This window comes from Calonectris borealis, chromosome 8 (assembly GCF_964195595.1).
Source record: "Calonectris borealis chromosome 8, bCalBor7.hap1.2, whole genome shotgun sequence".
NCBI lineage: Eukaryota > Metazoa > Chordata > Aves > Procellariiformes > Procellariidae > Calonectris > Calonectris borealis.
In genome coordinates this window covers 12,663,453-12,688,747 of record NC_134319.1, presented here as the reverse complement: position 1 = coordinate 12,688,747, position 25,295 = coordinate 12,663,453, and the positions used below count along the sequence as shown (strand labels likewise).

The 25,295-nt window shown below is 51.3% G+C and overlaps 1 protein-coding gene across 2 annotated transcripts in view; it reads left to right on the top strand.

Annotated features, from left to right (window-relative positions):
• PTPRF (protein tyrosine phosphatase receptor type F) overlaps positions 1 to 25,295 on the top strand; it is a 260,445-nt gene that overhangs the window by 212,131 nt on the left and 23,019 nt on the right. Inside the window, exons 15-21 of one of the 2 annotated variants that reach the window (XM_075155995.1) lie at positions 4,822 to 5,075; positions 5,775 to 5,865; positions 8,859 to 9,071; positions 12,160 to 12,314; positions 15,548 to 15,663; positions 18,474 to 18,506; positions 21,446 to 21,543. In XM_075155995.1, coding sequence (XP_075012096.1) covers positions 4,822 to 5,075; positions 5,775 to 5,865; positions 8,859 to 9,071; positions 12,160 to 12,314; positions 15,548 to 15,663; positions 18,474 to 18,506; positions 21,446 to 21,543 — 960 coding nt within the window. The remainder of the gene's footprint in view (positions 1 to 4,821; positions 5,076 to 5,774; positions 5,866 to 8,858; positions 9,072 to 12,159; positions 12,315 to 15,547; positions 15,664 to 18,473; positions 18,507 to 21,445; positions 21,544 to 25,295) is intronic. The other variant, XM_075155994.1, reaches the window with a different exon arrangement.

The window sequence follows — 25,295 nt, the reverse complement described above, 5'->3', positions numbered from 1 at the left end:
ATGACCCAATGTCTTCCAGCTCTTGTCTGTCCCCCAGTGTGGATCACTGACGTGGGTAAAAGATTAGACTGTGGTGGAAATTTCTGCAGATCTCAGTGCAGCTTCTCTCCCTTAAGAAACAAGATGAACATGTCACATCGCCAAGGATAATCTTCCACCCAGTCTCAGCAGCTATCTGCTGCCTCTGAAAGGTAGCCAGGGGTGGGAGCAGCGTGACTTCCTTTCTTCCTTGCACATGCACCCTGCCATGCTGTGCCTAAAGAGTAAATGCAAGGCCTGCATGAGCTGTGGGGGATCCATGGCCAGGGGAATGAGGGGAAGGTCTTGGAACTGCATCCACATCAAAGTGTGGGAGCACCTCCGCTTCCTTGTTGCTAACTCTCCTTGTTTAAATCCTAAGCTGAATTACCATGATCAATAGCAGACACTTGTTAACATGCAGAGTTTAGCTGAAGCAGACAAGGCTTTTGTGAAGACCTTGTGGTATTCAAAGCTTTCCCAGATGTAGGGTGCATTAGGATCAGTGTTCAGATATCTGGCCACAAGGAACTTCACAGATCCCTGTTACTTTGCACTCTGCAGAAGAACCAGTCTGCTTCATCTTGCCTTATTCTTGTGGCACAAAGCCCATGTCTCTGTCTGACAGCACAGTGCTAGAAAGGGACAGTGTGACCTTTGGAGCATTGCTACCACCTAAGGATGGTGGAGCCAGGAGCCAAGGATGTAATGCTGATGCCTCGTAGCTGCGATTGCTTACACAGACAGTGACTCAGGGTCTGCCCCTGCTGCGGGTTAACCCTCAGACGACACAGGAGCAGATGGCATTAGCCACTTGCTAACTGAAGAGCAGTCATGCAAACGAGAGCGTTACAAGGATATTTCTCTAATAGTTTCTTCTTCCTATTAATATTCCCAGACTTGCAGACACACATGAGTCAAGGAGCTAAGAGGGTCAGCTCCAGGTCGTTGATTGTGCCACTCGAAAGAAATTCTTAACCTTCAGGACTTTGTATTTTTATAAACAAGGTTCACCTCTCTCCTCTAATTCAGGCACATGCGATGCTGAGTCCAGAGCGTAATACTGTAACTAGCATAGCAGATAAATCTCCATGGGAACAATTAGTATTATCTACACTTGATAAACAGTCTCATGCTAAATCTATGTCCCAAAGGGTGTCATATTCTACTTTAACAGATTTAATTAAAGTAGATATTGTTCTGACAATGAATAGTGAGGTGCAGGCAGGACTGGTGCTATTTTTTTTATAGGGGATGAACTGAGACCTTAGGAATTTTCATTGCTACCAAATCAATAATGAAGGTTTGAGTTCTCTTTGGGGAATTTTCACAGCTTCTTCTGGTCCAGGAGATAAATTCCTTGTAAAATGTTGCCAAGCAGTTGTGGTGGAGCAGAGGCACTATTCCTTTTCTATTCCAGTGTGCTTGCAGAAAGCTGTTCTGGAGCTTTCGTGGAAAGTGCAAATAGATACAACCTTCTCCTTGGGGAAACTGCACTTTTCTGAGACACATTCTTCAACTTAAGAGCAGAACAGAAGGCAGCATCACAAGGTATTTTACAAATGATGAGAAGGAATAGCACCTTTTGAAAATGATTATGATACAGGTTCAGAAATAACCCCTGAGAATGCTGGGCAGATCTTTCTCACAGTGTGTCCCACGGAATGTAGTAATTACTCCTGCCCCCAAAAAAGGCAACCTCATCTACTTCTCCATCGAGTAATTAGCTTTTCCAGTGGTGCACACTATGTGTCTTTTTATCTTTTAGTTCAATACATTCTTTACTGCCTTGAAATCAAGCAGCAGACCTTCAGCAGTGACATTTGGACCCACCTAGCTTTGCAAATCTTCTCTTGTGAGTAAGGGCAGCATAAATGACATTTTACAGCAATCCATGGACTAGTCAGCAACGTTTGGCAGTTCAGAGCCCTTGGGCCAAATTTGCTGCTGACTTAAGTAGTTATCAGTGGGCCATGATGCAACCTCTAAATAGCATTCCTGCTTGAGCTCCTGGGCATCTTCAGCTGCACACGAATGACTGTTTCTGAGCCCTCACATCATTGGAAGGGTTGTGTAGAGGCCTTAACTAATGGCGCATAACATTTGAGAAGACAATGTGTTATGGCAGGTATAGGAACGTAGAACTGCTACAGCAACTGTGAAAAGGGGGCATAGCAGAGAATGCTTCAGGAAAGCATTGCAAATGCCAATTTCACTGACTTTGGACACAAATTTCTGTGCGTGGCAGTAAAAGTCATCATCTGGTATCAGGACTGAATAGGAGACTGTGTCCTGGCCAGTTCCAGTACAGAACAAGCAGGGAAACTCTGAACTGAAGTACCTGACCTTGCCTCTGCCTCCTCTTGCTCCAGGAGAACAGCTATGTCCCCAGCGGATGCCTCATGTGCAGGCAGTTGGTGGGCGAGTGTCTTCCCTAGAGCACACACAGAAGCAGTTGGTGATACCTTTATTACGGAAGACTTCATAATGAGAAATCTCATCTGAGAGGCCACACAACTCATTGTGGGCTTTGCAGCTTTCCAGCATAGCTCTTAATGATGGAAGTTTGGTTTTGTTCAAGTCTGTGTTAGAGCATATAAAGTGAGGTCCCGCTGCTCCCTCAGGACACCCCTGACTTGCTTTCATCTGGAATATCTGGACCTGTACTATTGCAATATCATCGCAAGGGGTGGTGCTGGGAGAGACAGCAAAGCTGCTAAGATGACTTGAAGTCTAGTGCTCCTGTCTTCGCCTACTTCTGTGTCAGAGCAGGGTGAAACCTGCCAACTAAATATCTGATATTCCAGCTCTATAAGAAGCATTTCTTCATTTTACCTTTTTCAATCACTTTAGCACCCATCTGATGTACATGTCTTTGGAGAAAGGGATTAAAGCCCGGAAGAAAATATCTTAAGAGGAGTCACAGCAGAGAACAACTCCCTCCAGCCATCCTACCTTTGACAGCCTTTCCTGAACACTGGGCAACCAGCTGGGGCTTTGTCCCTGCAAACCTCTGTTATTTTAGTACTTGGTACTTATTTTTGCAGTTCATCCCTGGAGATTGAAGCCTGTCAACAAATGAGATTGATTGCATCTCTCCTCCATTGCTGGCTCCTCACTGCTGCTCTGTTACCTGTTGGGAGTCTCTCCTCAGCAGCAAAAAAGCTGGGGCTCTTTTCCTATCCCAACCTCCATGCAAAGTGACCTGAAGAAGATTTGAAGCATGCTGTGGGTATCGCTGTTTGGATAACACAAAAGCAGAGCTACAAATTCCAGGCCTAGTCTGGTCCCTGTGCTCCGCTGTCCTTCAGATCTCTTTCCAGGGCCTCCCTCCTCCTCCGGGCTCCAGCGCTAAATATTAGAGCAGTGCTAATCAGCTGCCCTTTCCAAGCAAGTCGGCAGCTTTCTGCAGATTTCTGCCACCTGCTAAAAAGGTGACTTGGAAGGAAAGTTTGGTCCCTCCCTTGCTGCCTGCGTCAGTCTGAACGGCGGGCTCAGCTGGTGAAAAATCTGGTTTACTTCAAGTGATTTTTCTTCCACAGAGCTGTCTTCTCTCTCTCAAGGCCGCTGTTGGAAAGAGCACGTTTTACTGTGTGGTCTCTGCCTGTGGCCCATAATAGCTGCCATGGTTTAACATGCTGCAGCTCTGCCATTGCCAGTTTTTGGCCTGCTGTGTCCCTGCACTGCTATTAGGAATCCAGCACTCCCCTGCCATGCTGGACGGTCGCCCAGTGGAAGGAAACATGCTGGTTTATCACAGCTGGGGCACAACCTCTGGTCTCTCCAGTTCTCTACACCCCATTTGCTTCTGTCTTGGTGAACTGTTTGAGTTTCTGGCTTTGCAGAGGCAGCACCCAGGGTTTCGGGGTTCCAGCAGGATTGGGATCGAGGTTCCCAGGGCAGACAGGCTGTTTGGTGCGGCTAATACAGCAGTGCCCATGGCTGCTGTGCCCAGAGGGAGATGGGGTCCTGCATATCTGGAACAGGGAGCTGAGAAAATGTCATTAGCCGAGGGGCCGGTGAGCCCAAGGGAGGAAGCTGTGCGTGGGGGCTGCCCACTGCCCGCGCCACCAGCAGCTCGGCCCTGCCCTGCCCTGCCCTGCCCAGCAGCCCCTCGCTGCAAGCGCGGCAGCGAAAAGCAGAAAAGCAGCGCCGATCTCCTGCCCACGGCTGGCACGGCACCAGTATCTGTTGTCATGGCAACGGGGTGTCACACCTGCAGAGCTGCTGTTTCGGGTACCAATTTGTGAGCCCTGCGCGGGATTTGTCAGATCATTGGTGAGGCGTGTAACCCCTGCAGTCACCTTGCTGGGTGGGGGATTCTCTGCATTAACCATTCGATCAGGCATCAGCTGGTAGACATGGGAGTGACACCAATTTAAAGCAGACGGGATTTTACACCAAAAGCATATTGTGTGTTGTAGCCTCGTGAGACAAGAAACAAAGACCCATTCATCTCCGCACGAGGGCAAAGCACACCCATCTGGATTTCTCCCCCAAACCGGTGCTGAGAAGCAGGGCGGGTGGCACCACCAGCCTCACCGCTGGTGCCGGCCACCCGGGCTTTGCTGAGATGACCCCCTCTCTGCTCCATCGCTGCGAGGCACAGGGAGCACAGCTCAACCCTCTGCTGGGGATTGCTCTTCTTTAACTAAAGATTTATGGCTGTTTATGAAGCGCACAGTAGCTGAACCACCTGAGGGAAGGTCCAGAGCCAAATCGTCATATCTATCACTGCTGTTTTGAGTGTGAGTTTTCATCAGCAGCTGTCGGCTGCATGAGCGTGTCCTTTTCCCGTTTCAGATTCTGTACAATAGCCAGAGCGTGGAGGTGGACGGCCACTCGATGAAGAAACTCATAAGTGACCTCCAGCCAGACACGGACTATTCTTTTGTGCTAATGAACCGTGGGAGCAGTGCTGGGGGGCTCCAGCACCTCGTCTCAATCCGCACCGCTCCTGACGTCTTGCAAAGCAAACCCATCGCCACAAACAAGTACATACAGGAAGGAAAATTCACGCTCACCCTTCCCAAAGTCCAGACCACTGTGCCGGTTAGGTAGGTGCCGTGCCTGGGTGGAGAAGGCAGGGTGGGGGTCTAGAGATGGGGAAGAAGGCAGGGCAGAGCTCTGCCAACCTGTGGATTTTGTAACCTGGGAGTGAATTTCCAAGCAGGCTGCGGTACAGAGCCAGGCATTTACCTGTAACATGGGATCACACTGCTGGCTCTTTCTGAGCAAATATTTATGTGCAGTAAAATTAAGACAATTCTCTGACAGTTTGCCCTCACCCTAGTGGGTATACTCCAGATGCTACCAGCAAAAACACAGTTGAGGATCAGGAGGGACTTTCTCTGACACTGTATAATATCCTTTAAATAAATAATGCCTAAAGCCTCAAGGAGATTAAAAAAGCGAGTTTGTGGAAGTCTTATTCGTTACTGTGGTATCCTTGCGCTGAAGCACAATTCCCCCGGGGTTCCTGCTACAATCCGATTATATAAATGTCCTTCTCACAGCTCCTACACCACCCTCCGGAGCACAGTCTGTAGATCTTCATTAACCTAATGAGTGCTAACGGGAGTATTCTCTTCTCTGGTGCAGCTGGAAAACTGGCCTCTTCCTTACTGAACCCTTTTGCTGCTTAGAGGGCAGGGAAAGGAGCAGGTTGTCCTTGGGAGGCATATGGCATGTGTTACTCAGTGGCCTGACTCAGAGATGACTGAGTGTCCAGCGCTTATGCTTTCCTTCCTTCCCAGGTGGTACTACATCGTGGTTGTGCCAGCGGATCAGAGCACCAGCAGCCCGACTGCTCGGTGGCGGACGCCTGATGAGATGGAGCTGGACCAGGTAGGAGTCTGTAGCAGCTGCTGTGATGGAAGTGGCCCAGCACTCTTTGCCCAGGCCTCCTGGCAACAGCATGGGTGCAGCAACACAGGGGCAGGCTGTATGTCAGAGATGGGGGCTGTGGGACGTGCACTGCCCACCACCTTTCTTGGCTGGTGACAGCATGTAGGAGGGAGACACGAGTCAAGTGAGGGAGGAGCCACCTCCCAGAATGTGCCCCATTAGGAGACCACACTTGAGTGTCTCGGAGCTCTGACCAGGACAGATCCTGTCTCAGGTTGTACACTTTGGAACCTTTTTCAGCTGAAGCAACCATGCTGATTCTGAAAACAAGCTAGGAGAGAAAGGTATTGTTTTCAATTTATTAAGCTGTTCTGTCAGGAGGCTTTTCCCTCTGTGGATGGGAGCTAAGCCTGCAGTTTGGATAAAGAGTTCACCCTGGTATCTAACAAAACCTGAAAAGCTCCTTTCACACTTGCTTGTTAAAGGCTTTCAGCATTCAGCAGCCCATTCACCCCAAGGTGCAGCTTATTCTGTGCAGGAGTCCTCCAACACCAGTAGCGCGGTATGTGTGCAGGTGTCAGGAGAGTCCCACGCAAGGGGTTTGTGGGCTCTATCTTCCCCACACAGACCACCCCCCCGCAAAGTAATAAAGAAAAATTCCAAGAAATCACACACAGAAGGGTCCATTAAGAGAACAAAGTTGCAAGCTTGAAGCACTCAGAAATTACGAAGTGTTAGAAGCTGTAAGTCAGCCCTTGCTTATCATTAATCTTTAATTACATGATTGCACAGTCTTTTCCATGGGGTCCCAGCTCACAGTGCGTATGGGTGGATCTGTTCTGCACGTGAAGCACAATTGTGTGATGGAGAACCATCATCTGTAGGTCTCCTGCATCATTTCATTGCAAAAGTTGGAAGATGTCATCAGAAGTGGAAAACTAGGATGAGAAAGGATGGTTTGGTTTTGAGCTTTAGGTGCTTGAAAGCTATCGAGAGCTTTTTATCTCTGTTTCTATCTCTGTTTCACCCAGCCCTGGACAAATAATGTAAAACAAAATTTTCATTAGCAGCCACTGTCTTGCATGTTCTGGTTTTTTGGAGTGTTCAGTTTGAGATCCTGGAGCCTCATTTGCAAAGCCTAAGCATCCCCAGCTGCAGAGAAAGTCAATAGGAGCTCTGCTGGATACAGTCAGTGCTATAAAAAAAATGCTAAGTTTTCTTTAAAAACAAAACAAGCTGATGTCTTTTCCATTTGACATTCAAAATTAGTGGTCATTTTTTACATTAATGTCCCTGCATCTCTGTTCTCCATCTGTAAAATTAGGATAATCGCTTTCATCTCACCTCATATGGGTGTTTGGAAGATAAGATCGTTAATATCTGTGAAACATTTGCAATATTATAGTGATCAGCACCATAGAAAAGCCCACGAGGAAATTATTAATTTTGTCTTCAGAGCTGGATTTGAATAGTAAGCTGCATAAAGCAAAGAAGAAAACAAAATATGGAATAGCTGCTCTTTGATTAAGCACTGTCTGCCCTGTGTATTGAACAAAGCAGGGGAGTCTCAGAAAAGATAGTATGTGACCATGCAGTCAAGAATTGTAACACAATGCACATATGTAAGACAGCTGAATTAATTTTGCACAGGCAATATTAATTTTCTAATTTTTCGGGATCTGAACTTTGCAAGCCTAGCGTTCTTTTGATGCATTCTTTTGGTGTGTGTTAGATATATAAGTGGCAGTAGCATCCAGCAACCTCAATCACAACTGGAGCTCTGTGGTTTCATGCCCATGCACATACAGCTGTGCTTTCTGTCCCAAAGAGCTCAGCTGTAATTTCAGCCAAGATACCAGAGGTGTGTGCAGGGAGCAAACTCCACAGTCCAAAGACTATCTTTCTGCCTTTTTCCCCTGCGGTTACAAGGATATTTGTGAAGCTGAGATTTCTCCATCCCTTTTTTTTCTTTCTCTTTTTTTTTTCTTTTCTTTTCTTTTTTTTTTTTTGATATTGCAATGACAAGCTATAGCTTTCCTACATTGCTCCAACATGAGTATTCATAGGAGGGCAAGGATGGACTGTTGGGGGGAAGGAGTGGGGGGTTCCTTACCCAGCTTTTCCTCCTCAGAGGGAGTGAGCTCAGCTCAGCAGCGTGGCTTTGCGTGCACATCACTGTCCCCAGCCTCACTGACGTTCCCTGTCTGCCCTGACAATGCTGCACTGATACATTCGTGTGTGAAATGTATTTCATGCCTCCTTCTTCACTTTAAATTAGAATTTCTGTTCCAAGCCTGATATTCATTTTTATTCATTAGAAAAACATCTTTAAACATCTGAGAGTCTTTCTTAGCAGTGTAATTGAATTTTTGTGTGTTTATATCCTTTTTCATGAATTTGTGGCTGACTATGAAATTTGCCATTTTTACTCTGAACATCCCATGAAATCTGTTATCATTCTGTGTGATTTACACAAAGCTCTGCCTGCAACCCAGCAGCAGGTGAAATATCAAAGCACTGACAGAAGGGAAAGACACAGCAAATGTCACTTTTTCCCTATACATCAGCCTCAGCTGTAATTCACATCCAGCGTCCATAGAGAGTGTGAATTGCTGTCCAGACCAATATTTGGGCTGCAGAATGTGGCCCCGTTCCCTCGCAGCCCAGTGGGATGCATTAACTCGGGGTGACAGGCACAGCCAGGCTGTCTCAGCCCTAACATTCACCGTGTCAGCATTCCAGGGCTCAGGACTCTCCCAAAGCTGAGCTCCTGGCAGAGGTGCTTGCAGTGAGGGTCTGCGGACGCGTGCCTCAGCAATGCCTAAATGGATAAAGCATCCCTCTGGTTTCTTTGTACCACCACGTCCAAATCAAACCCAGTATCTTCTCCTCCCTTCCTTTCCACCCTGCTGAGTCCTACAACCGGTAAGGTAACAGCGTAAGGCGGTGTCACACTGGGCGAAGCAATAGTGATGCACCTTGTTTGTCCCCAGCTGCTGGAGGCCATAAGCCAAGGGAGTCAGAGCAGGCGCCAGCGACGCCAAGCAGACAGACTCAAGCCCTACATTGCTGCTCAAGTGGATGTGCTGCCCGAGACCTTCACCCTGGGGGACGAGAAGAACTACAAAGGTTTCTACAACAAGCCCCTGTCTCAAGACCTGAGCTATCGCTGCTTCGTGCTGGCCTCACTGGAGGATGGAGACACGGTAAGGACTTTCTGCTGGGGGGGCACAGCCTTTCCTAGCAGAGCTGAGGTGGGCTCAGTGCAGGCAGGGTGAACAATTACTGTGAGCCGGGATGATGGAGTTTTCTCTGAAGAGAAGAGAGTGAGGCTGTGTAGATGGTGTCAACAAGCTGAGGCGGCCGTGGGAGTTGACTTGATAGATGGTGGTTTTGGAGGGAAATGGCACGTATGTTTGACATAATAGATGAGAGTGGAGGGCAGTGTCAACGTACGTGTTCTACACAACCTCTGTTCTGGCTTGCTGGGCTGTGCACAGAGCAGAGCTTGACACCTGGTTGGGATGGAGTAGGTTCTCATTTTGCTTTGGTTCTAGTAAGTGACTGTGGAAAAGAGCCCCTTGAAATCCTACCCTGCACAGTGGCTGCTGAGGCTCTGCAGCGAGCAGGATGCTCCCTCTGCACACCTGCCTTCACAGGCCTTTCTCTGGCCAGAGTCTCAGTTCTAGATGATATCTGGAGAAGCAAACAATCCTGTCTCCTGTCGCACTGGGTTGTCAGCAGGGCAAAGCCGCGCACATGCATGCCGTGTAGGAATTCCTGCTCCTGTGCCTCTCCTTGCTAGAGGCAAATGGGCCATGCCTTTGTCGGCAGCATGCCGCCAAGCACACGGGGCATGGGCACGTGAGGGGAAGGGAAGAGCTGATGCAATAAGTGGGAAGCAGCACGGTGAGATCTGTGCATCAGTGTCCAGCTGTAAACACAGAGGACAGAAGTGGTGGTGGCGGCGGTAGCAGCGGCCAGTGTGTAAATAATGGGAATAATAGAGATGCACAGAATCCTTTGGTCGGCTTCCAAGGTGTGGCTTCCTTCCTCAGCCTCGTTTGCTTGTAATGGCTCATTAGGGCTGGTCAGGTTCTTCATTACTCATCCAGCTCACATGTTCTTGTGGCAAGATGGGCACACTGGTGAGGGAAGAGTCACAGATTAACAGCAAGGTAAGGCAGGGGCCTCAGGATGTGCTATCGTGGCAATCACCGTCAAGAAGAAATGACCTTAACTAGATGATCCCAGACTATCATCATCTCCTCCCTAGCATAGGTCTGCCACAGTCCTCCAGTGAGCCACCAGCCAGCAGACTTATTACACCCTGACCCTAGAGATCTGACCTTTCTGCATCCCCCGCTGCATCGTACCCATTTTCATTTGAAGCATGAGGCACTCTGCCCAGGGCTGTGCACTATCTCCCCCACTCAACTCCTCTTAAATTGCTTGCTGTGTCTCTAGTGTCAGCAGGCGAGCATAACATCGCCATTCTTCAAAGGCAAAGGGGAGTGTGGTTGAAACACCATCTCTGAGAGCAGGGCACCTGCGCCTCACAGTCTGCCTTTGGAAATACCACTGAGATAACAGTCCTTCTGATCTCTTCTGCTTCTGTCTTCTCTTGGAAGGAGGCATTTCCAAAGTGTATCTGCAAAAATATGAATCTTTGCCCCTTGCACAAAGCTTTGGAGATGGACACATGTTACCTTGCTGCACAGATCAGCATGCTCCTTCCTCCCCACTTAATGCAGCATGAGATTTCTGGGTAGTCACAGGCAAAGCCCTTGTGCCTTCCTCACAGAGTAGCCGCTTGTCCGTCCAAAGGGGAGCCCCAGGCCTTCTGCCCCATCCTCTTACCACCCATGTAGCATCGTCTTGTCTCTGCCATGCTCAGACAGAGCTGTGGCTGACTCCCTGCCCTGTTGTTTGAACTAGACGAGGGGGCAATGGGTTGTAGTGATCCTGTGCAGACTTTCTCTAGGAACACAGCTGAACCGGGAGCCAGCAGCTATTTCAGGGTCATTGAAGCAGGGTCTCGAAGGGCTGAAAGGTTTCAGGGACAAAGCAGCAACCACCCCCTACACTCCCTTTCCAGCCAGTGGCATCTCTGACCGCTGATAAATCTGAGGCGAGCAGCTAGGGAGCTGCACCTGTGCGTGCTGCCAGAAGGATGTCACAGATAAGAGCGTTTTCTGTACTCCACGCATGTTTGAAACCAGGCTGGCTGGGATCAAGGGCACCTGTGAGAGGAGATCAAGATGTGCATTTGCGTTGACACCAGCACGCTTGATTTTTCCCTTTCTTCCCCTCACATGCACACAGACATGAATGTTTAAACTTCGACCTTAAAGCAGGCGATTTATAGATCCGCAGGCACCTCTTCGGTGACCGAAACTTTCTATGGCAGGAGCAGAGCGTTCCTGGCTCCCTAAAGCAGGGCAGCGGGTGCTGCTCAAAAGCCACAGGCACTGAACTGGTACAGCTCTGGCCCTCTCTAATAGGGGGAAAGGATTTCTTTTTTGCAGCATTTAACCCTTCTGACCCAGCAAAGCTGAGCTGTGAAGGGACAACATAGCTCCATAAGCCTTAGCAACAGCAGCAGAAAAAGCCAGGTGCAGTGTCATTTTTCTGCAGGAAAGGTTTGGGTCTGCTAATCCTGTCTTGCTGGTGGGGCTAGAAAGCTGTCCCTTCGAGTTATAAATCACTGGGCTGCCAGATTGCAGAAGTCTCTGGAAAGGAAGCTGTGAGTATGAGCCCTTTTCCAAGGTCTGTTTATCAGGGCTGAGACATCAGGTAGAAAATGTTCCTGTCATTTCGTTCCTTTAAGAAAACCGCCTAGCCCAGCAGGGGTTTTCCTAATATAGCCCTGTCCTGGAGAGATGTGTTGATATCAGCACAGCAGGTATTATAAACCACTTAGGAATCATCAGCCAGCCCCACTGTGCAATTGGTTGGGATTCAAAAGCTTGTGATTTGGCTCCGACAGAATCCAGGGCTGGCAAGTGGCTCTTAGCTGGGCTGCTCCAGTTTGGCACCTCGAGGACAGGTCTGCTAGCCAGGAACTTGCTGGCACTGGGAATGTTTCACACCAGGAAGAGACTGTTTCCACAGCGTGGCCTCCGCTGATGCCGAGGGAGGGAGGATCCTGTGGTGTGCTGCTGGGGTTTGAGAAGCATGACCGTTCCCTGCTATCCAGAGGCAAGGGGAAACCTCCACATTTCAGGGATGTAGCTGTTGCTTTAGCATAATGGATGCCTTCTTTTCTCTCTCTCTCCTGCTGGTGCTGTTCAGAAGAGATATGCAGCCAGCCCCTACTCGGATGAGATCGTGATGGAAGTGGCTTCAGCAAAGCAGCAGGATGAACCGGAGATGCTGTGGGTGATGGGACCCGTCCTGGCTGTGATATTAATCATCATCATAGTCATTGCTATACTCCTCTTCAAAAGGTGAGATCCAGTCCAGGACATAGCAGTTATGGCATGAGCAGTACAGGTGGTGGCACCTTCAAGACCCTCCTTGTAGCCTTCAGATACAGGGTGCTCTGATAGACAGCCCTTGGTGGTCATGGGGAGGAGGAAGGTCTCTACCTGGCACAGCAGAAGGCTGCTTTATAAAGAGAGCAGAAGGGCTGGGTATGCAGAAGGTAATTAATATCAGCCCCAGGACGCAGAGCTGCTGTGGATTCTGGAAACGTGTGAGCAGTGGGACAGAGGAGAGTAGCTTTGTCCCTAAAGCTAGTCTGACGGCTCTCTGGTCTCACAGCTTGGATTTGCAGCCTTGGGGACTTTTCTAGTACTGATTTTCTGTGGAAATTGCCTGCTTGATTTCTGGCAGGTGCCCCTACTACTGTGAATTTTGACTGAGGAACGTGATCTTGGTGGTGAGAACAGGGCATGGATGTGACAGGCTGAAATCACAGTAGGAGCTCTCTTCTTGAGGCCTCTCAGTCCTGGCTACCGGATCAGGACCATCCACACTTTGTGCTCCCTGCTGAAGCAACCACCTGCTTTTGCATAGCAGAGCAGTCCTGCTAGAGCTGTAATTGTAGTGTGAGATGATTGTTAGTCCTCCCGAGGAGCCACAGGTTGCATTTGCATGTGTTCGTGTAGCCTGTTCAATTATAGCAGGTCAATCTCTATCAGCTCAGCTCCGAGGTTCTGCTCCTCCTGGACTCTCTATTTACATATGTATCTGTAGCTCAGGGAAGGGAGCTGGCTTTGTTGTCTGATTAAATGGAGCTCTGCTGTGCATGTGCAGTCAGTGCCTTTCTGTGTCAGTGATCATCTCTTTTCTTCTGTTTCTGCTTTTCCCTGGATCTAGTAAACAAGAAAGGTAGGAATCCATTTTATCATCTTGTTTTGCTAAAATTTCAAGTCTATTTCCCTTTTTAAAAATCAAGCCTGAAGCTAGTAAGGGGCATCTTTGGTTTTGGGAGCATGGGGCATGCCAGCTCTGGGGGTTTACAAAGACTTTGTTTCCTCAAAGGTATCAGCCTCCCAGCAATTGTCAGCCTCTCACAGCTCCTGGGGAGATAGTTCCAACATAAAGACTTCCCAGATTGTTTTTGCAATGAAATTAAAAATTAAAAAAATGGCAACACCAGCAGTTATAGGTATTTCTTTGTTTTCTCAGTCACTTCAGACTGAGAGCTGTTGCATCAAGAATGCAAGTGCATTCTTGCAGTCTGTAATGATGAAGCTTTGAGGGAATACCAGGCAATTCTAAGAAACAAAGTGTTTGCTGGTCTTTAAGGAGAGAAAATTGCCCTAGGGGGGATTCTGTACCTGGGCCCCATAGACTGCTGTGTCCAGCTTGCCTCAGCTTTGCTTTGTCCCTGGTGTGAGTGGAGCGCCAGGAAGCAGCACCAGCCCACTGTGCGCAGACCTGACATTCCTGTCCCTGCTGTCTCCTAGCCCGTGCAGCAGCAGCAGCATATCCCCTTCCAGCACCACCCACGTGCTCAGAGCGATGCTGTGTTATCCTACAGTTTTTTGCTTTGGAGGAGTTTTCTCCCAAAGGTATCTGTGCAGCATATTCTGCTGCAGTGTCAAATCTACAATGGGAATGAATTGAAGCTGAGTGGCAGTGGATAGCTTGGGATCTGGAGGTTTGTTTAGCGGTTGTCCTGAGCAGGCTAATGAGAGAGACAAACATTAATTAAGTGCTGTGCCCATTCCCCAGAAAAGCTGGGCCACTTTGCTCAGGGGCTCAGGGACTGGCACACAGTAGCACATGGCACATCCTGCTGTGCTCCAGATAGGAGAAACACTGCTTTATTTGTTTGCCATGTATTTTCCTTTCTTTCTATCAATGCTCTCAGTCCTTCAGCTCTTTTGTCTTGGTCCAGGCAGCTAGAAAGCTTCTGAGATGTTAAGATGACTCAGAGTAGCGTAAGACTCACAAGCTGGTCCTCCCCATTGAACAACTCCAGTGTTTGATGCAGCCACGGGCTGCAAACGGAGCTTGCTCGCAGTCTGGGCCACAGCGGGAACACAGGTCTCACTTGTGATTTATGCACTAAATTTTCCCTAATTGCTTCTCACTAGTGCCAGCCCAGCATGCACGGCTCCCTGTGGAAGTGATAGTGCCCTGTGCCTGCGCAGAGCATTTCTGATCACGCGTGGCTCAGGGTCACCTCTTTCCAGAGATGCAGCTGCCTCTGTGCAGCAGCTGGCAACCCTTCAGGGTGCTTCAAAATGCCTCACAAGGGGGTAGAAAGCAGAGACTTGACTGTTGCGATTTGGAGGACGGCAAATGTGCTAGCATTCGGGCAGACTAGCAGTGATGCAGGTCCCTCTCTTCCAGAAAACATCAGGTCAGCAGAGGGGTTCACCATCAGGCAAAACCCATTTTGGGGCTGTAGCCAAAAGACAAAGTCTCTGCGTATTGCTGCATGCTCAGCACGTTGGCAAAGCATCAGGGTCAGCGCAGACTCAGAACAGAGTACTGCTGTCCAGCTCCTGCCCAACGCCTCTCTCTACTGCATGGGTATATCCACTATATTTGTAATATAGAGCAAGAAGTGGGACTTAAAGAATTGTTAGAAACCCTTCTTGCAGTATTAGATTCTCCTTAATATTCACTTGTCCACTTTTTGATTGGATCTGTCCCTGCTTTGCCTGTGAATTTTAGCAAGAGCCTGAGGTGGTGGCGTTGCTTTAGGCATAAATATAGCATGAAGAGACAACAGTGTATTTTATTGTTCCATTAATACATGCCTTGGGTGCCTTCAGCCATTCAAGACATGTATTAATGGCCCAATAAAACACACCCTGAAGAGCCTTTACACTATTATATTACAGCATTCTATATTTAAATATTTCTAATACTTGAAAAAAAAATTTTATTATATCCTTCCACTACAGGAAATAGTTCCTAGAAAGAGTAAGAGGAAACAACATCTTGCACCTATCTGCTTTTTCTGTAATAAATATTACACAGAATATCACATTCCAAAGTGCCTCACTAATCAAACCTCTGCCGTCACTTTCATATGATCCTTCCTGTTTCATAGATGGGAAATTGGAGGCACGAATGAGGATGTGACTTGCCCAGAGCGCCAGGGAGCCTGGGATGGAGCTGGCTACCTGGGACGCCGGGACCCAGACTCCTTCCCAGGACGGTTCATGCCAGTCTCTGCCAGAACTCACCTGCTTGTCTCTGTTCTCTCTGTCCGTAGGAAAAGGGCACATTCCCCCTCTTCCAAGGATGAGCACTCCATCGGCCTGAAGGACTCGCTCTTGGCCCACTCCTCTGACCCAGTCGAGATGAGGCGGCTCAACTACCAGACTCCAGGTAGGGAGCAGCTAACCCCCTTGCACCCCAACTCCTCCGGTTCCCCTTCGCCAGGTCCTCATGCCAGAGGAGGAGTTGCAGTCCTCCCCCGCAGCAGCTCTGCACCTTCTCAGTCACAGTGGCACAGAGGGGGCTTAGACCGAGGATATCCAGGTGTCCGTTCTGTGGTCTGCAAATCGTTCTTCCTGGCCCTGTCACTGCAGGCACGTAAGGCTGGGGAACCTGGACGGGAACAGCCTAGTGTGTGGTGTGTGTCAGACCTTATGTGAAGCTCACTGCAGTTGTCCTGAGCCAGGAGGAGCCTCCATGCAGAGTTGAGAGAGCTCACCAGTGCCTGCACCTGCATTGCTCCCGGGTGCTGCACTGGCTTGGTCCAGGCTGGGATTCAGCGCTGAGTACCACTGGTGCAGTGCTGGCCACAGGGGCTGCGTCTGGGGGGATCAGGAGGTACAGAGAGCCCTTGTACTGCTGAGGGTGTCCTCAGCAGCTTTTTCCTGGGATCTTCGGTGTGCTGACTCTCCTGCTCTGCTCAGCTAAGGGTGAAGAGAAGAGCTACCTGCAGCCTACATTGCTCCCCAGCCAGTGCTGTGGCGTAGTGAAGGGCGCTGCTGGTCACGCTGGTCTCAGCACGGAGGATGATAGTTCAGTAAAAGCTGTTGCTGTCTGCATGCAACTGTTCACTGCAGAGCATCTCATCGTGCCTGCACTGGCCTGTGGTGCCTCAGGGTGTAGCTAGTTTGCCAGCCCGCGGAGGCAACTGTACTTCACACTGCAGAAAGGTCTCGTGCTGCTGCTTTGTGTCTGTATGTTTCTGATGGCACCAAAAGCACAGTACCTGTCGTCGTAGCGATCAGAGACAGGTTTGCCCCGACTTGTTCAGAGCCTTTCAGAGAGTCCAAGTCCTAGATGAAGCGGGGGAGCGCTTGGGCTTTTGTGATGGAGGGAGCAGTTCAGCAATAAATGAGGCACATACAGCTCTCTTCTAACTTGCAGCTCCTCCTGGTCTGTAACCTACTTTCCTTTTCCTCCTGCTGCTCATTCATCTAAGAGCTTTCATCTAAGAGGAGAGTTTTGAAGGGACCGTTTCCTGATGTAAACCTGCTGTGTCTGGGAGGGAGGGTAGAGGAGCCTTTCCTGTTGCCGCTCACAGCGGCCTGGCTCAGACCTGGGGTGGGCTTTACCAGCACATCTCCCTCTGTGCCAGAGCAGCTGTCAGAGATCCGTAGTTAGTGCATCTCCCAGGCAGGACCGATGGCAGATCCCACGGGTAGGATGCAGCGACAGCCTGGAAGTTGCCAGCAGACCTGGCACGTTAATTGGCCACGATGCAGACCAGCGTGGTATTGCAGCAGTGGGGAGCAAGGGAGGCACCTGCGCTAGAGGAAGATCAGGCAGATCACTGGGAGCAGCACTGGGGGAAGGGGTCACACAAGGTCAGCAACAGCATGCAGCTTCTTGAGGAGGAGCAAGGTGTTGAATAGGGTCGCTCCTGGACACCTGTGCATGGGGACAGGTCTCTGTGACATATCTCCACTGCCCAGGGACACAAGAGCCATCTTTGCTGTTTGCTCATGGTTTACATTGCACAGAGGAGTGTGACAGGTCAGGCTTGTGCCTACGCCCATCTCCAACGAGATCGGGGTGTTTGCAACAAGGACATCCCTTGCTAGAGCTAGGAAGGGTCAAGAGCTGCCAGGAGTTTTTCTTTTACCACCTGTACCTAAGGATAAGCCAAAAGCACTGGCTCATTCGGTAAGTTTACAGAGCTCTCTGGAGAGACAAAAACAACTGAAAGTGCCCAGTTCACTCTGGGATGCTGCTAGCCAACGCTCCCCGACCAAGTGACAGCACTGTGTCCTCCTCCCTTCCTTCCCCCCGCATCGCTTGTGAGGCTCCGCGGGGCGGAAGCAGGTGTCATGCAGCTAGAAGCGACTGCTCCAGCTCCTGTCAAGCTTGTCCTCGCTAATGAGGAGGCATGAAAACTACCAAGCCCAGTGGGCCCATGCTGTTACCCCTGTCACCCGCCCCGAGGTCGAGGCAGTGCTGCGTGGATGCATTGACAAGAGGTGCTGGCCACCGGCCCTGCACGCTTCGGTAGCTGGTCTCCCTGCTGGAGTGTGCTGAGGAGGGAAGACTTGTATAATGCATAATTAATTGGGCTACTGTTATTAAATATTAAGCTTTCTCATTTTTGTGGTTTTTACTTCAGACAAGGGTTATTTCCCCCAGTGTTGGCCTCCCTGTACTAATGTAGCGCTGTGCCAAGTCGCTGAGCGGATACGGGACCAGGCAGTGTCCCAATATGCCATGAAATGAGGCTGAGTTGTGCTGCTGATGAGCTGCAAGTGAGCCGGAGGCTCAGAGGCACTAAGCAGAGGTTGCTGGGGCTGAGTGCAGTCCTCCTGGCCACCGAGCAGCACAGATGTCCCCTGTACCTGCCATCCACCTGCCCTTGCTGGCTCCCGTTGGGCACGGGGCCGTGGACAGTGGTGTGCAGTGAGAAGCGTAGCTCTTGGTGTCATATGAAGACCTGTGTGCTCACTCCCCTGCAAGTACCTCCAGCTCCACGTGTTTGTCAGCATCAGGGGATGGCACTGGCCAGAGCCAAAAGCCGGGTGTGTAACGGCCAGCTGCAGAGCAGCCCCCGGGGCCAGGCAGCCGGTCCTGTGCAAGGAGGGAGGCTCCCAGTGCTGCGGCAGATGGTGCTTTCCTTTGCATCTTCATCTCTTGTCTTTCCGTTTCTGAACCTCTGCAATGATTACTAAAGGCTAATGGGATTTCTGTTCTTGCCCCATTTCTTTTCTTCGCAGGTGCCAGTGTCCCCAGTTGCCCGAATATCTCAAGTTAGTTTTAACTCCTGTATTTATCTTTTGAAACCTTTTGCTTTTTCTTTCCCTTTCATCTCTGTAATTTTTGTTTCAATGTCATGAAGGTCACCCTCACTCACAGCAGACTGTAGACCGGCAGTGATTTCACTTTCTGACATGACGTGGGGGCCAAGCTCGGGTACTGTTTGCACGGCACTACAGCAGCTCACCGCAGCACAGTGCAGAAGGGAAGGCCCCGGGTGCTATGCCCTTCGCCTGCTCCCAGGCCTCCTGCCCCCTCATAGTGGCATGCTAGGCTCTGCCGTGGCACCAGGCCTGCAGCTGGCCCTGCGTGGGGACAGATAACCTTGGCCATTCTGAAGGGGGTGGCCAGTTAAAAACCCCTAATGGACAAATTGAAGGGTGCTCTGCAGCCCAGCGGTTGAACACACTCTCCTCCTACCTCAGGCAAACTGGCTTCCCTAGGCTGGGTCGCCCGTGCAATAGAGTTAGGCGGAACGGATGCCAAGGGATGCTGACCTTCTCTGAACTGCTGTGCAGCTGGTCTGCTTGGCAGTGTTGGCACCAGAGTCCCAGGCACAGAGCAGAGGGACTTACTGCTCTAGCAGGTTGGATGGAGGAGTACCAGGACTATGGGTGTAACTGCCCCTTTATCTCTTGTCTTGTGAGCTTCAAGTTCACTCTCAAGCAACGATAAAAGCGCGTCCTCCCTGCTGCTTGACGTACAAGGCGTCTGTGTGTGCACACAGGAATGGGAGAAGTGCGTAGGAGTAGGCTTTGCAGTCTGTGGCCCTGCAGGCATTGTGAGACCTCTGAGCCCTTCTAGCCTGGTGGAGAGCTCACTGTCCTCTTGCCAGAGTCATTGGAACAGCATGTAGAAGACCTGGCAGTGTGTACAAATCTCCTCTGTCTTGCCGTACGCTGTCAGTGGCAGTTGTTCTAGGATCACCGTAATGCAATACCAACCATCTCTTTCTCCCCATCTGCTCTTGCAGCTCCTTTGTTGCTGCAACACTCCTTTGGCCAGCAAAACTGAAGTTTGGAGAGACCCCCTCGTATTTCTCAGCAGAGATGAGTGTCTGCAGCTCTGCTGTGATCTGTGGCTCTGCCATACTTCATACATAACCGTGTTGGGATAAGCACATACTGTGGCTATGTTCCGGCCTCTTTCTTCTTCCAGCCCCACACTTCTGCCTTGGTCCCACACTGTCCTCCTCATTCAATTGCTCATCAGTAACAGCTCTGCACTGCAAAGGCTGCTCCTGAGCTACAGCCTCTGGAGCTCTGGCTCTGGCACCAATGAGCAAATTGTGCAGAAATCAGAGCATCGTCTTTGTGGGCCTGCTCAACCACCTCGAGGATCCTGATGGGTGAAGTGGCAAACAGAGGACCATTTGCAGGAGGACCTCAGCACAAGGCAGAAGAGGGATCTTTCCTTCTCCGTCTGTCCGTGTGCTCTCAGGCCATCCGTGGATAGCTCTGCGCTGTCAAGTGATAGAAGGACAAGTGTGTGTTGGATCAGGTCTTGCCTATATGCAGCAATGTCAGATGCTTTTGGCAGAGGTGTGAGGAGCCCTGCTGTGCAGCGGCTGCAGTGTAACACTTCCTTGTTATCACCTAGTGACTTGTCACCACTATGTAAGATGCACGTACCGAGCCTGGGGACTGCTCCATCACCTCAGCGGCCCATCACTGCCATCTGTGGCAGCATTCAGGCTCCTGAGCGATTGAGAAGCTCCTGGCCATGCTCCAGCCTGTCTCCCTGGGTGTGAATCAACAGCTTCAGCCTATTAATAATCATTATTACCCACGTGGGGTTTCTGGGAAACCCACAGAGCAGCCGATGGAGTCACGAGCCTTGGGATTTGGATGAGCCAGGCTTTGGATGAGATGTTTCACAGCCACATTCCTGCCGATTCACCATCTCGGCTTCAGAGAAAGAGGTTGCGATGGTTGAGCCCTGAATCCCAGGGCCCCAGTAGGGCTCATCCCAATCCCACATGTGCACCCCCACAGTACCCATCCCCTGCGCAGGACCTGTGGGATCTCCTCCTCTGGGCCTCTCCCCTGAGCAGGGCTTGGGCTGTGCCCAGGATAAGCCACACTGCATCCCTGCTTTAGACGGGGCAAAACTTCTGCCATAGCTTGAGCTGCATCCCAGCTGCATCCCAGCCTCCCAGAAGCTGCTGTAGGGCATGTCACTGCACATGGTGCCGTGCACGAGCCAGCCCAGTGGAGCTGGGTTTTGGGCCCTGGAGCTGGCTCTGCCTCCGGAGCACCGCTGGAAAGGACTGAGTTACGCAGCTGCGGGCAGAGCTGCTCTCCTCAGCAATCTCTGACCTGGGGAGCAGCTGTTCCTCCATGGGGCCTCTCCCATCTTTCTCTAGCTCCCCAGGGGCTGGGGCAGCATCTGCCTACCCAAAAAGCTGTGCACATACACCGCAGAGGTTTCCCCTGGTGCAGGTGTGGGCGAGTTTCTTTTTGGCTAATGCCGTTGTTAGGGGTAAGCAAGAGGATCAGCCTCAGCCCTTGGGGGTGAGAGCACCAGAGAATTAGTGTGTTCAACTTCAGCCCGTGCGGAGCCCGGGAAGTGCATTGACAGCGTCTCCTCGGCCCGTTCCTGCAGGGGGCTTGCCCGAGCCCCTGCCCGCTGCGTGGCCTGCTCTGTGTGCCCGGTGGCTGTACTGTCCGAGCATGCTCACCCCGTCATGCACATTCTGCACATCACCTTTCTTTTTTGTTTCACCGAACCGTGTGCTCTGAGAGTGCGTGCAGCATGCCGTGTGATCTCGCCGACTTCCCATCCATCCCGCCCAGCGCTTCACATAGTCACACGTGTTCGCCTTGCACCCACCTGTCGGGTTTGCTGTGCACATGCTGTTGTCGAGCCTTCCTCGGCCGTGCAGAGCTGTAACCGTTTTCCTCTCCCTCCTCCCTCCTTGTCTCCCTCGCAGGCATGCGCGACCACCCCCCCATCCCCGTGACGGACCTTGCCGACAACATCGACAGGCTGAAAGCCAACGACGGGCTGAAGTTCTCCCAGGAGTACGAGGTGAGCGTGAGAGCATGCCGGGCGGCGGGGGCAGAGCGACGCTGGCCAGGACCCCCAGCGGAGAGGGCTTGGAAGCAGCGCTGTGCCTCCCCCGCACCAGCATCGCCTGCGCGGGCCCCGAGCCAGGCCTGGGAGCCTGCCAGCTCTCCCTGCCAGCCCCAGAGCGGTGGGAACTCGCCTTGAGCAGTTGAAGCATGGCTTGTACCTGGAAAAGGCCTTGCAGCTGAACACGCAGCAGCCCGCCATGCTCCCACCATGGTTACGGTTTTAGGAGTGAATGGGAGTTCGTGTCTACCCACCTGGGCTGTCGCTGTTTACTGTTTTGTTGTTTTGCTCCACGAGGGCTGCCCTCCATGCAGGTGGGCTGAGGTATTTCAGTCCACAGCATCCCGTGCCCCTTCACTTCTATCTGCATTCAAAGCTTTGCTTTCTGCGCCATCCTCCGCTGCTGACAAACACGCATTCAGGTTTTCATTCCTGCTCTCCTCATCTACTCTTCCCCTGCCCACTGCTGGACTGTGCTGGCGTTAGCCTGTGCCATTCAGCATCTCTGCCACCAGAAACTCTGATGATGTCCCACTGCCCTGGAGCAGTCCCAGCTCCCCTCCCTGCATGGAGCTCTCTGCCTGTGCCCTGGAATCCTGAGGCGCAAACTCCCCAGCACTGCTGAATCACACTCCCGCTCCCCCCCACATCTCTAGTGGAGCCCCCAGATAGGTACTGTCCGCACCCGCCATTCATGCTGCCTTTGCTCACACACGAAGGCGGGTGCTGGGCGTTTGAACCCCTGCATCCTGCACTGCACTCTGCAAGCCCGACCCCCTCGATTGCCATCCTCCCCTGAGGACAACTTGCCGAGGGGGTGCACGCCTGGAGAGGAAGGGGCTGACCTGCACAAGGGCTGCCTTGCCTTTCTCACCATTCTCCGGGCTGGATGATTAGGTTGAAAACTTGTAAAGTCAGGGAAAGTTCCTCTGCAGCCGTGAGAGCAGCAATGGCAGGATATATGTTTCCTGTGCTTACATGCAGGACCCTCTTTGAGCTGCAGGAGACTTGTAAATAAACCCCCCACTAGTATTAAAGAGGGAATAAATTCGGGAAGTGTCCTTTGCATGTGTTATCACTTCTGTTTGAATTGTTATCTGCCTGTGCCTGTGGCCTCCTCTTCCTGCAGCATACCTACACTGATTTATGAGATGAGATCAGAACATTTGCCCATGAGGTAGGATTATATATGCCAGGAAAGGGAAAGCAGATCTCCGTGCTGAGAAGGTAAGGGACAAATTCCAGCTAGTTCAAAGGGTGTGCTGCGTGTATCTGAGGAAGGTGCAGAGCTCCTTTTTGCTTCAGGATGCCAAGTGGAGGGCTTTGCCATCCCTCTGCATACTGCTGTCTAGACGAGAGAGAAGCTGAGCTTTCACGAGCTACAGCATTACGTCGCAACTTGGGAGATGTTTAGAGAAATAATGTGCTTCCCTTGCAGTTACCTGTGTGTTCGTGTACGTCCTGCCAGTGGTGCCAAGGTATTCAGTCATATCTGTCTGCCTTGGGCTTTTTGTTACAAGTCCAGCTGAAATGTTAAGCAGGGCTGTCCGCTGCGCCACAAGCAGTCTGTGCCTCTGCTGCGCGGTGGGGATTCAGCAGGATCCAGTGCCTGTGCACTCCCACCCTCGCACTAGGCCTGCGCCGGTTGGAGCCTACAGCGTAATACTGAGCTGTGGGAACTGTTTCGGAAAAAATGAGCATTAAGTAAATTCTGTTAGCTGTTTTCATGAGCCTCTCTCTTCTCATTTCTCTTTCTTTAGAATATCATGGCTGGTTGAGAGCACCAATCAGTTGTACTTTACATGTTGAAGCAGCTATTAAGTGGCTGATTGTTGCATGTAATTTTTTTTTCCCCTGGATTCTGCTGCATTTGACTCCTCATCAGCTAGAAATTACTGAACATGACAGGCTCCTATGGTGTTTGATACTAGGATAGACCCCAAAGCAGAAGTAGTTGCCCCTTGTTGGCGTGTAGGGATCAGTACAGTCATTTCCCGTTTGAGATGCCAGTGAGAAAAATCCTGGACTGAGTTTGCAGAAAACGCACAGGCAGGTACCTGTGCGGGATTGCTGCAGCGATGGGTCTGCTCTCATCCTGGTCCTTGTGTGCGCAGGTTTGGCGTGGCAACAGCTCTCTTTGGGGCCTGTGGCGGGAGGGCTGGAGGGCAGGGTGGGCACGGCGTGCGCTGCTGAGTAAGGGGATCTGCAGAGTGGATGCAGAAATAGCGGAGGTGGGAGGGGAGCAGGCTGTGCAGCCCCTGCGGGAGCTTGTGCTTCCCGGCACGGGGAGAGGCAGGGAACTACAGCTCGCCAAATTCTGTGCAATTGCAGTCATTAAGTAATGATACAGTCCCAGCACTCGCCCTGGGACTGTGTGAGCCCCAGACGTGCGCAGAGCTGAGTGGTGACCCAGCACTTCGAAAGATGGAGGCCCCAACCCTGTTTCCCTATGGCATGATAGTGCTGCCAGACTGGGCATAGCAGAGCTGAGCAGGGAGAGCTGAGGGACGAAGGCATCACAGATGAACCCCCAAGGCCCATTTGCTGTTTGGTTGTGCTTTGGAATTGTTGCATTTTAAGTGTTTTTGCAGAGCAGCCTAGCAGCCTGACATCTCCGTGGGGTGCAGGGCTGTTTATAGATGGCTCACGTTCCAGGAGCGGTGGCACCCCAGGCAGAGAGCAAATATTTAACAGCACTTTTAACCACGGAGGTCAGCTGCCCAGAGCCATCAGTCTGGCGCTTGCCTTGGTTGTGCAAGCAATAGTAGGGTAACCTAGACACAGGTGACACAAAACAAGACCTGCCAGCACTTCCCCGCACGCCTGGGAAGGGAGCAGGGAGGGTGGCAGAGATTTCTCGGAGCTGTCTGGCTTCCATTCCTGCTGGTTAGAGAACAAATAATATGGCTCGCACCAGTTTGCCAGCCTGCGTGGCCAAGTAGCCTGTGCAACAAAGCCAGCACGGGGAGAGCTGCAGCAATAGCAGCTCCCGAGCTGCAGGTTAGCCCTCACCCCCAACGGGTAGGGAGCAATCCCAACTGGACCTGCTGGTACCCGTGGTGCGACAGGAGAGGTTGAACTGCAGGTGCTGGGAGCTGAGCCGGCTGCATGCACATTTAACTCTGCTGCTGGCTGCTCTGGCATGGGGCATAGCACAGCCCCTCCATGCTCTCCTGGGCATGCAGCAGAGCTGGGGGGAGCAGAGTGCAAGGGTCTGGCAGCAGCTCCTGGCCTGACCGCACCAGGAGAGTATTTCATTTTTAGTGTACAGTGAGAGCTACAGTGAATTTACAGTGTGGAATTAATGGAATTAAATAAGTAGAAGGGAGGCTGAGCCCCTTAATTATTTATCTGTGGGCTGTGGCGGGCGCTGCAGCTGTGTTGGAGCTCCTCCTGTGGGCCACCTTCCCATGCTGCAGCCTGTGACATGGGGCAGGATCCTGCCCTCGGCTGGGGGGTACCCGCACTGGTGGTACAAGCAAGTGTGCACACATGCACCGCATCTCGCCCTTTCACTGTGGGATCCAGCAAGCCGAGCGCTGCTGTCCCCTTAGTTGCTATTAGCAAACACGGGACAGACTGGCTGCAACGAGGCCTGGTTCCTTTTTCCTAGTGGCTGCTGCCATTTCTTGGCTAGATCCTGCACCACCTTCCCAGGGGAAAATTTTTTTCTTACGTCCAAACTGCAGCTTGTGGCCATTGCCCCT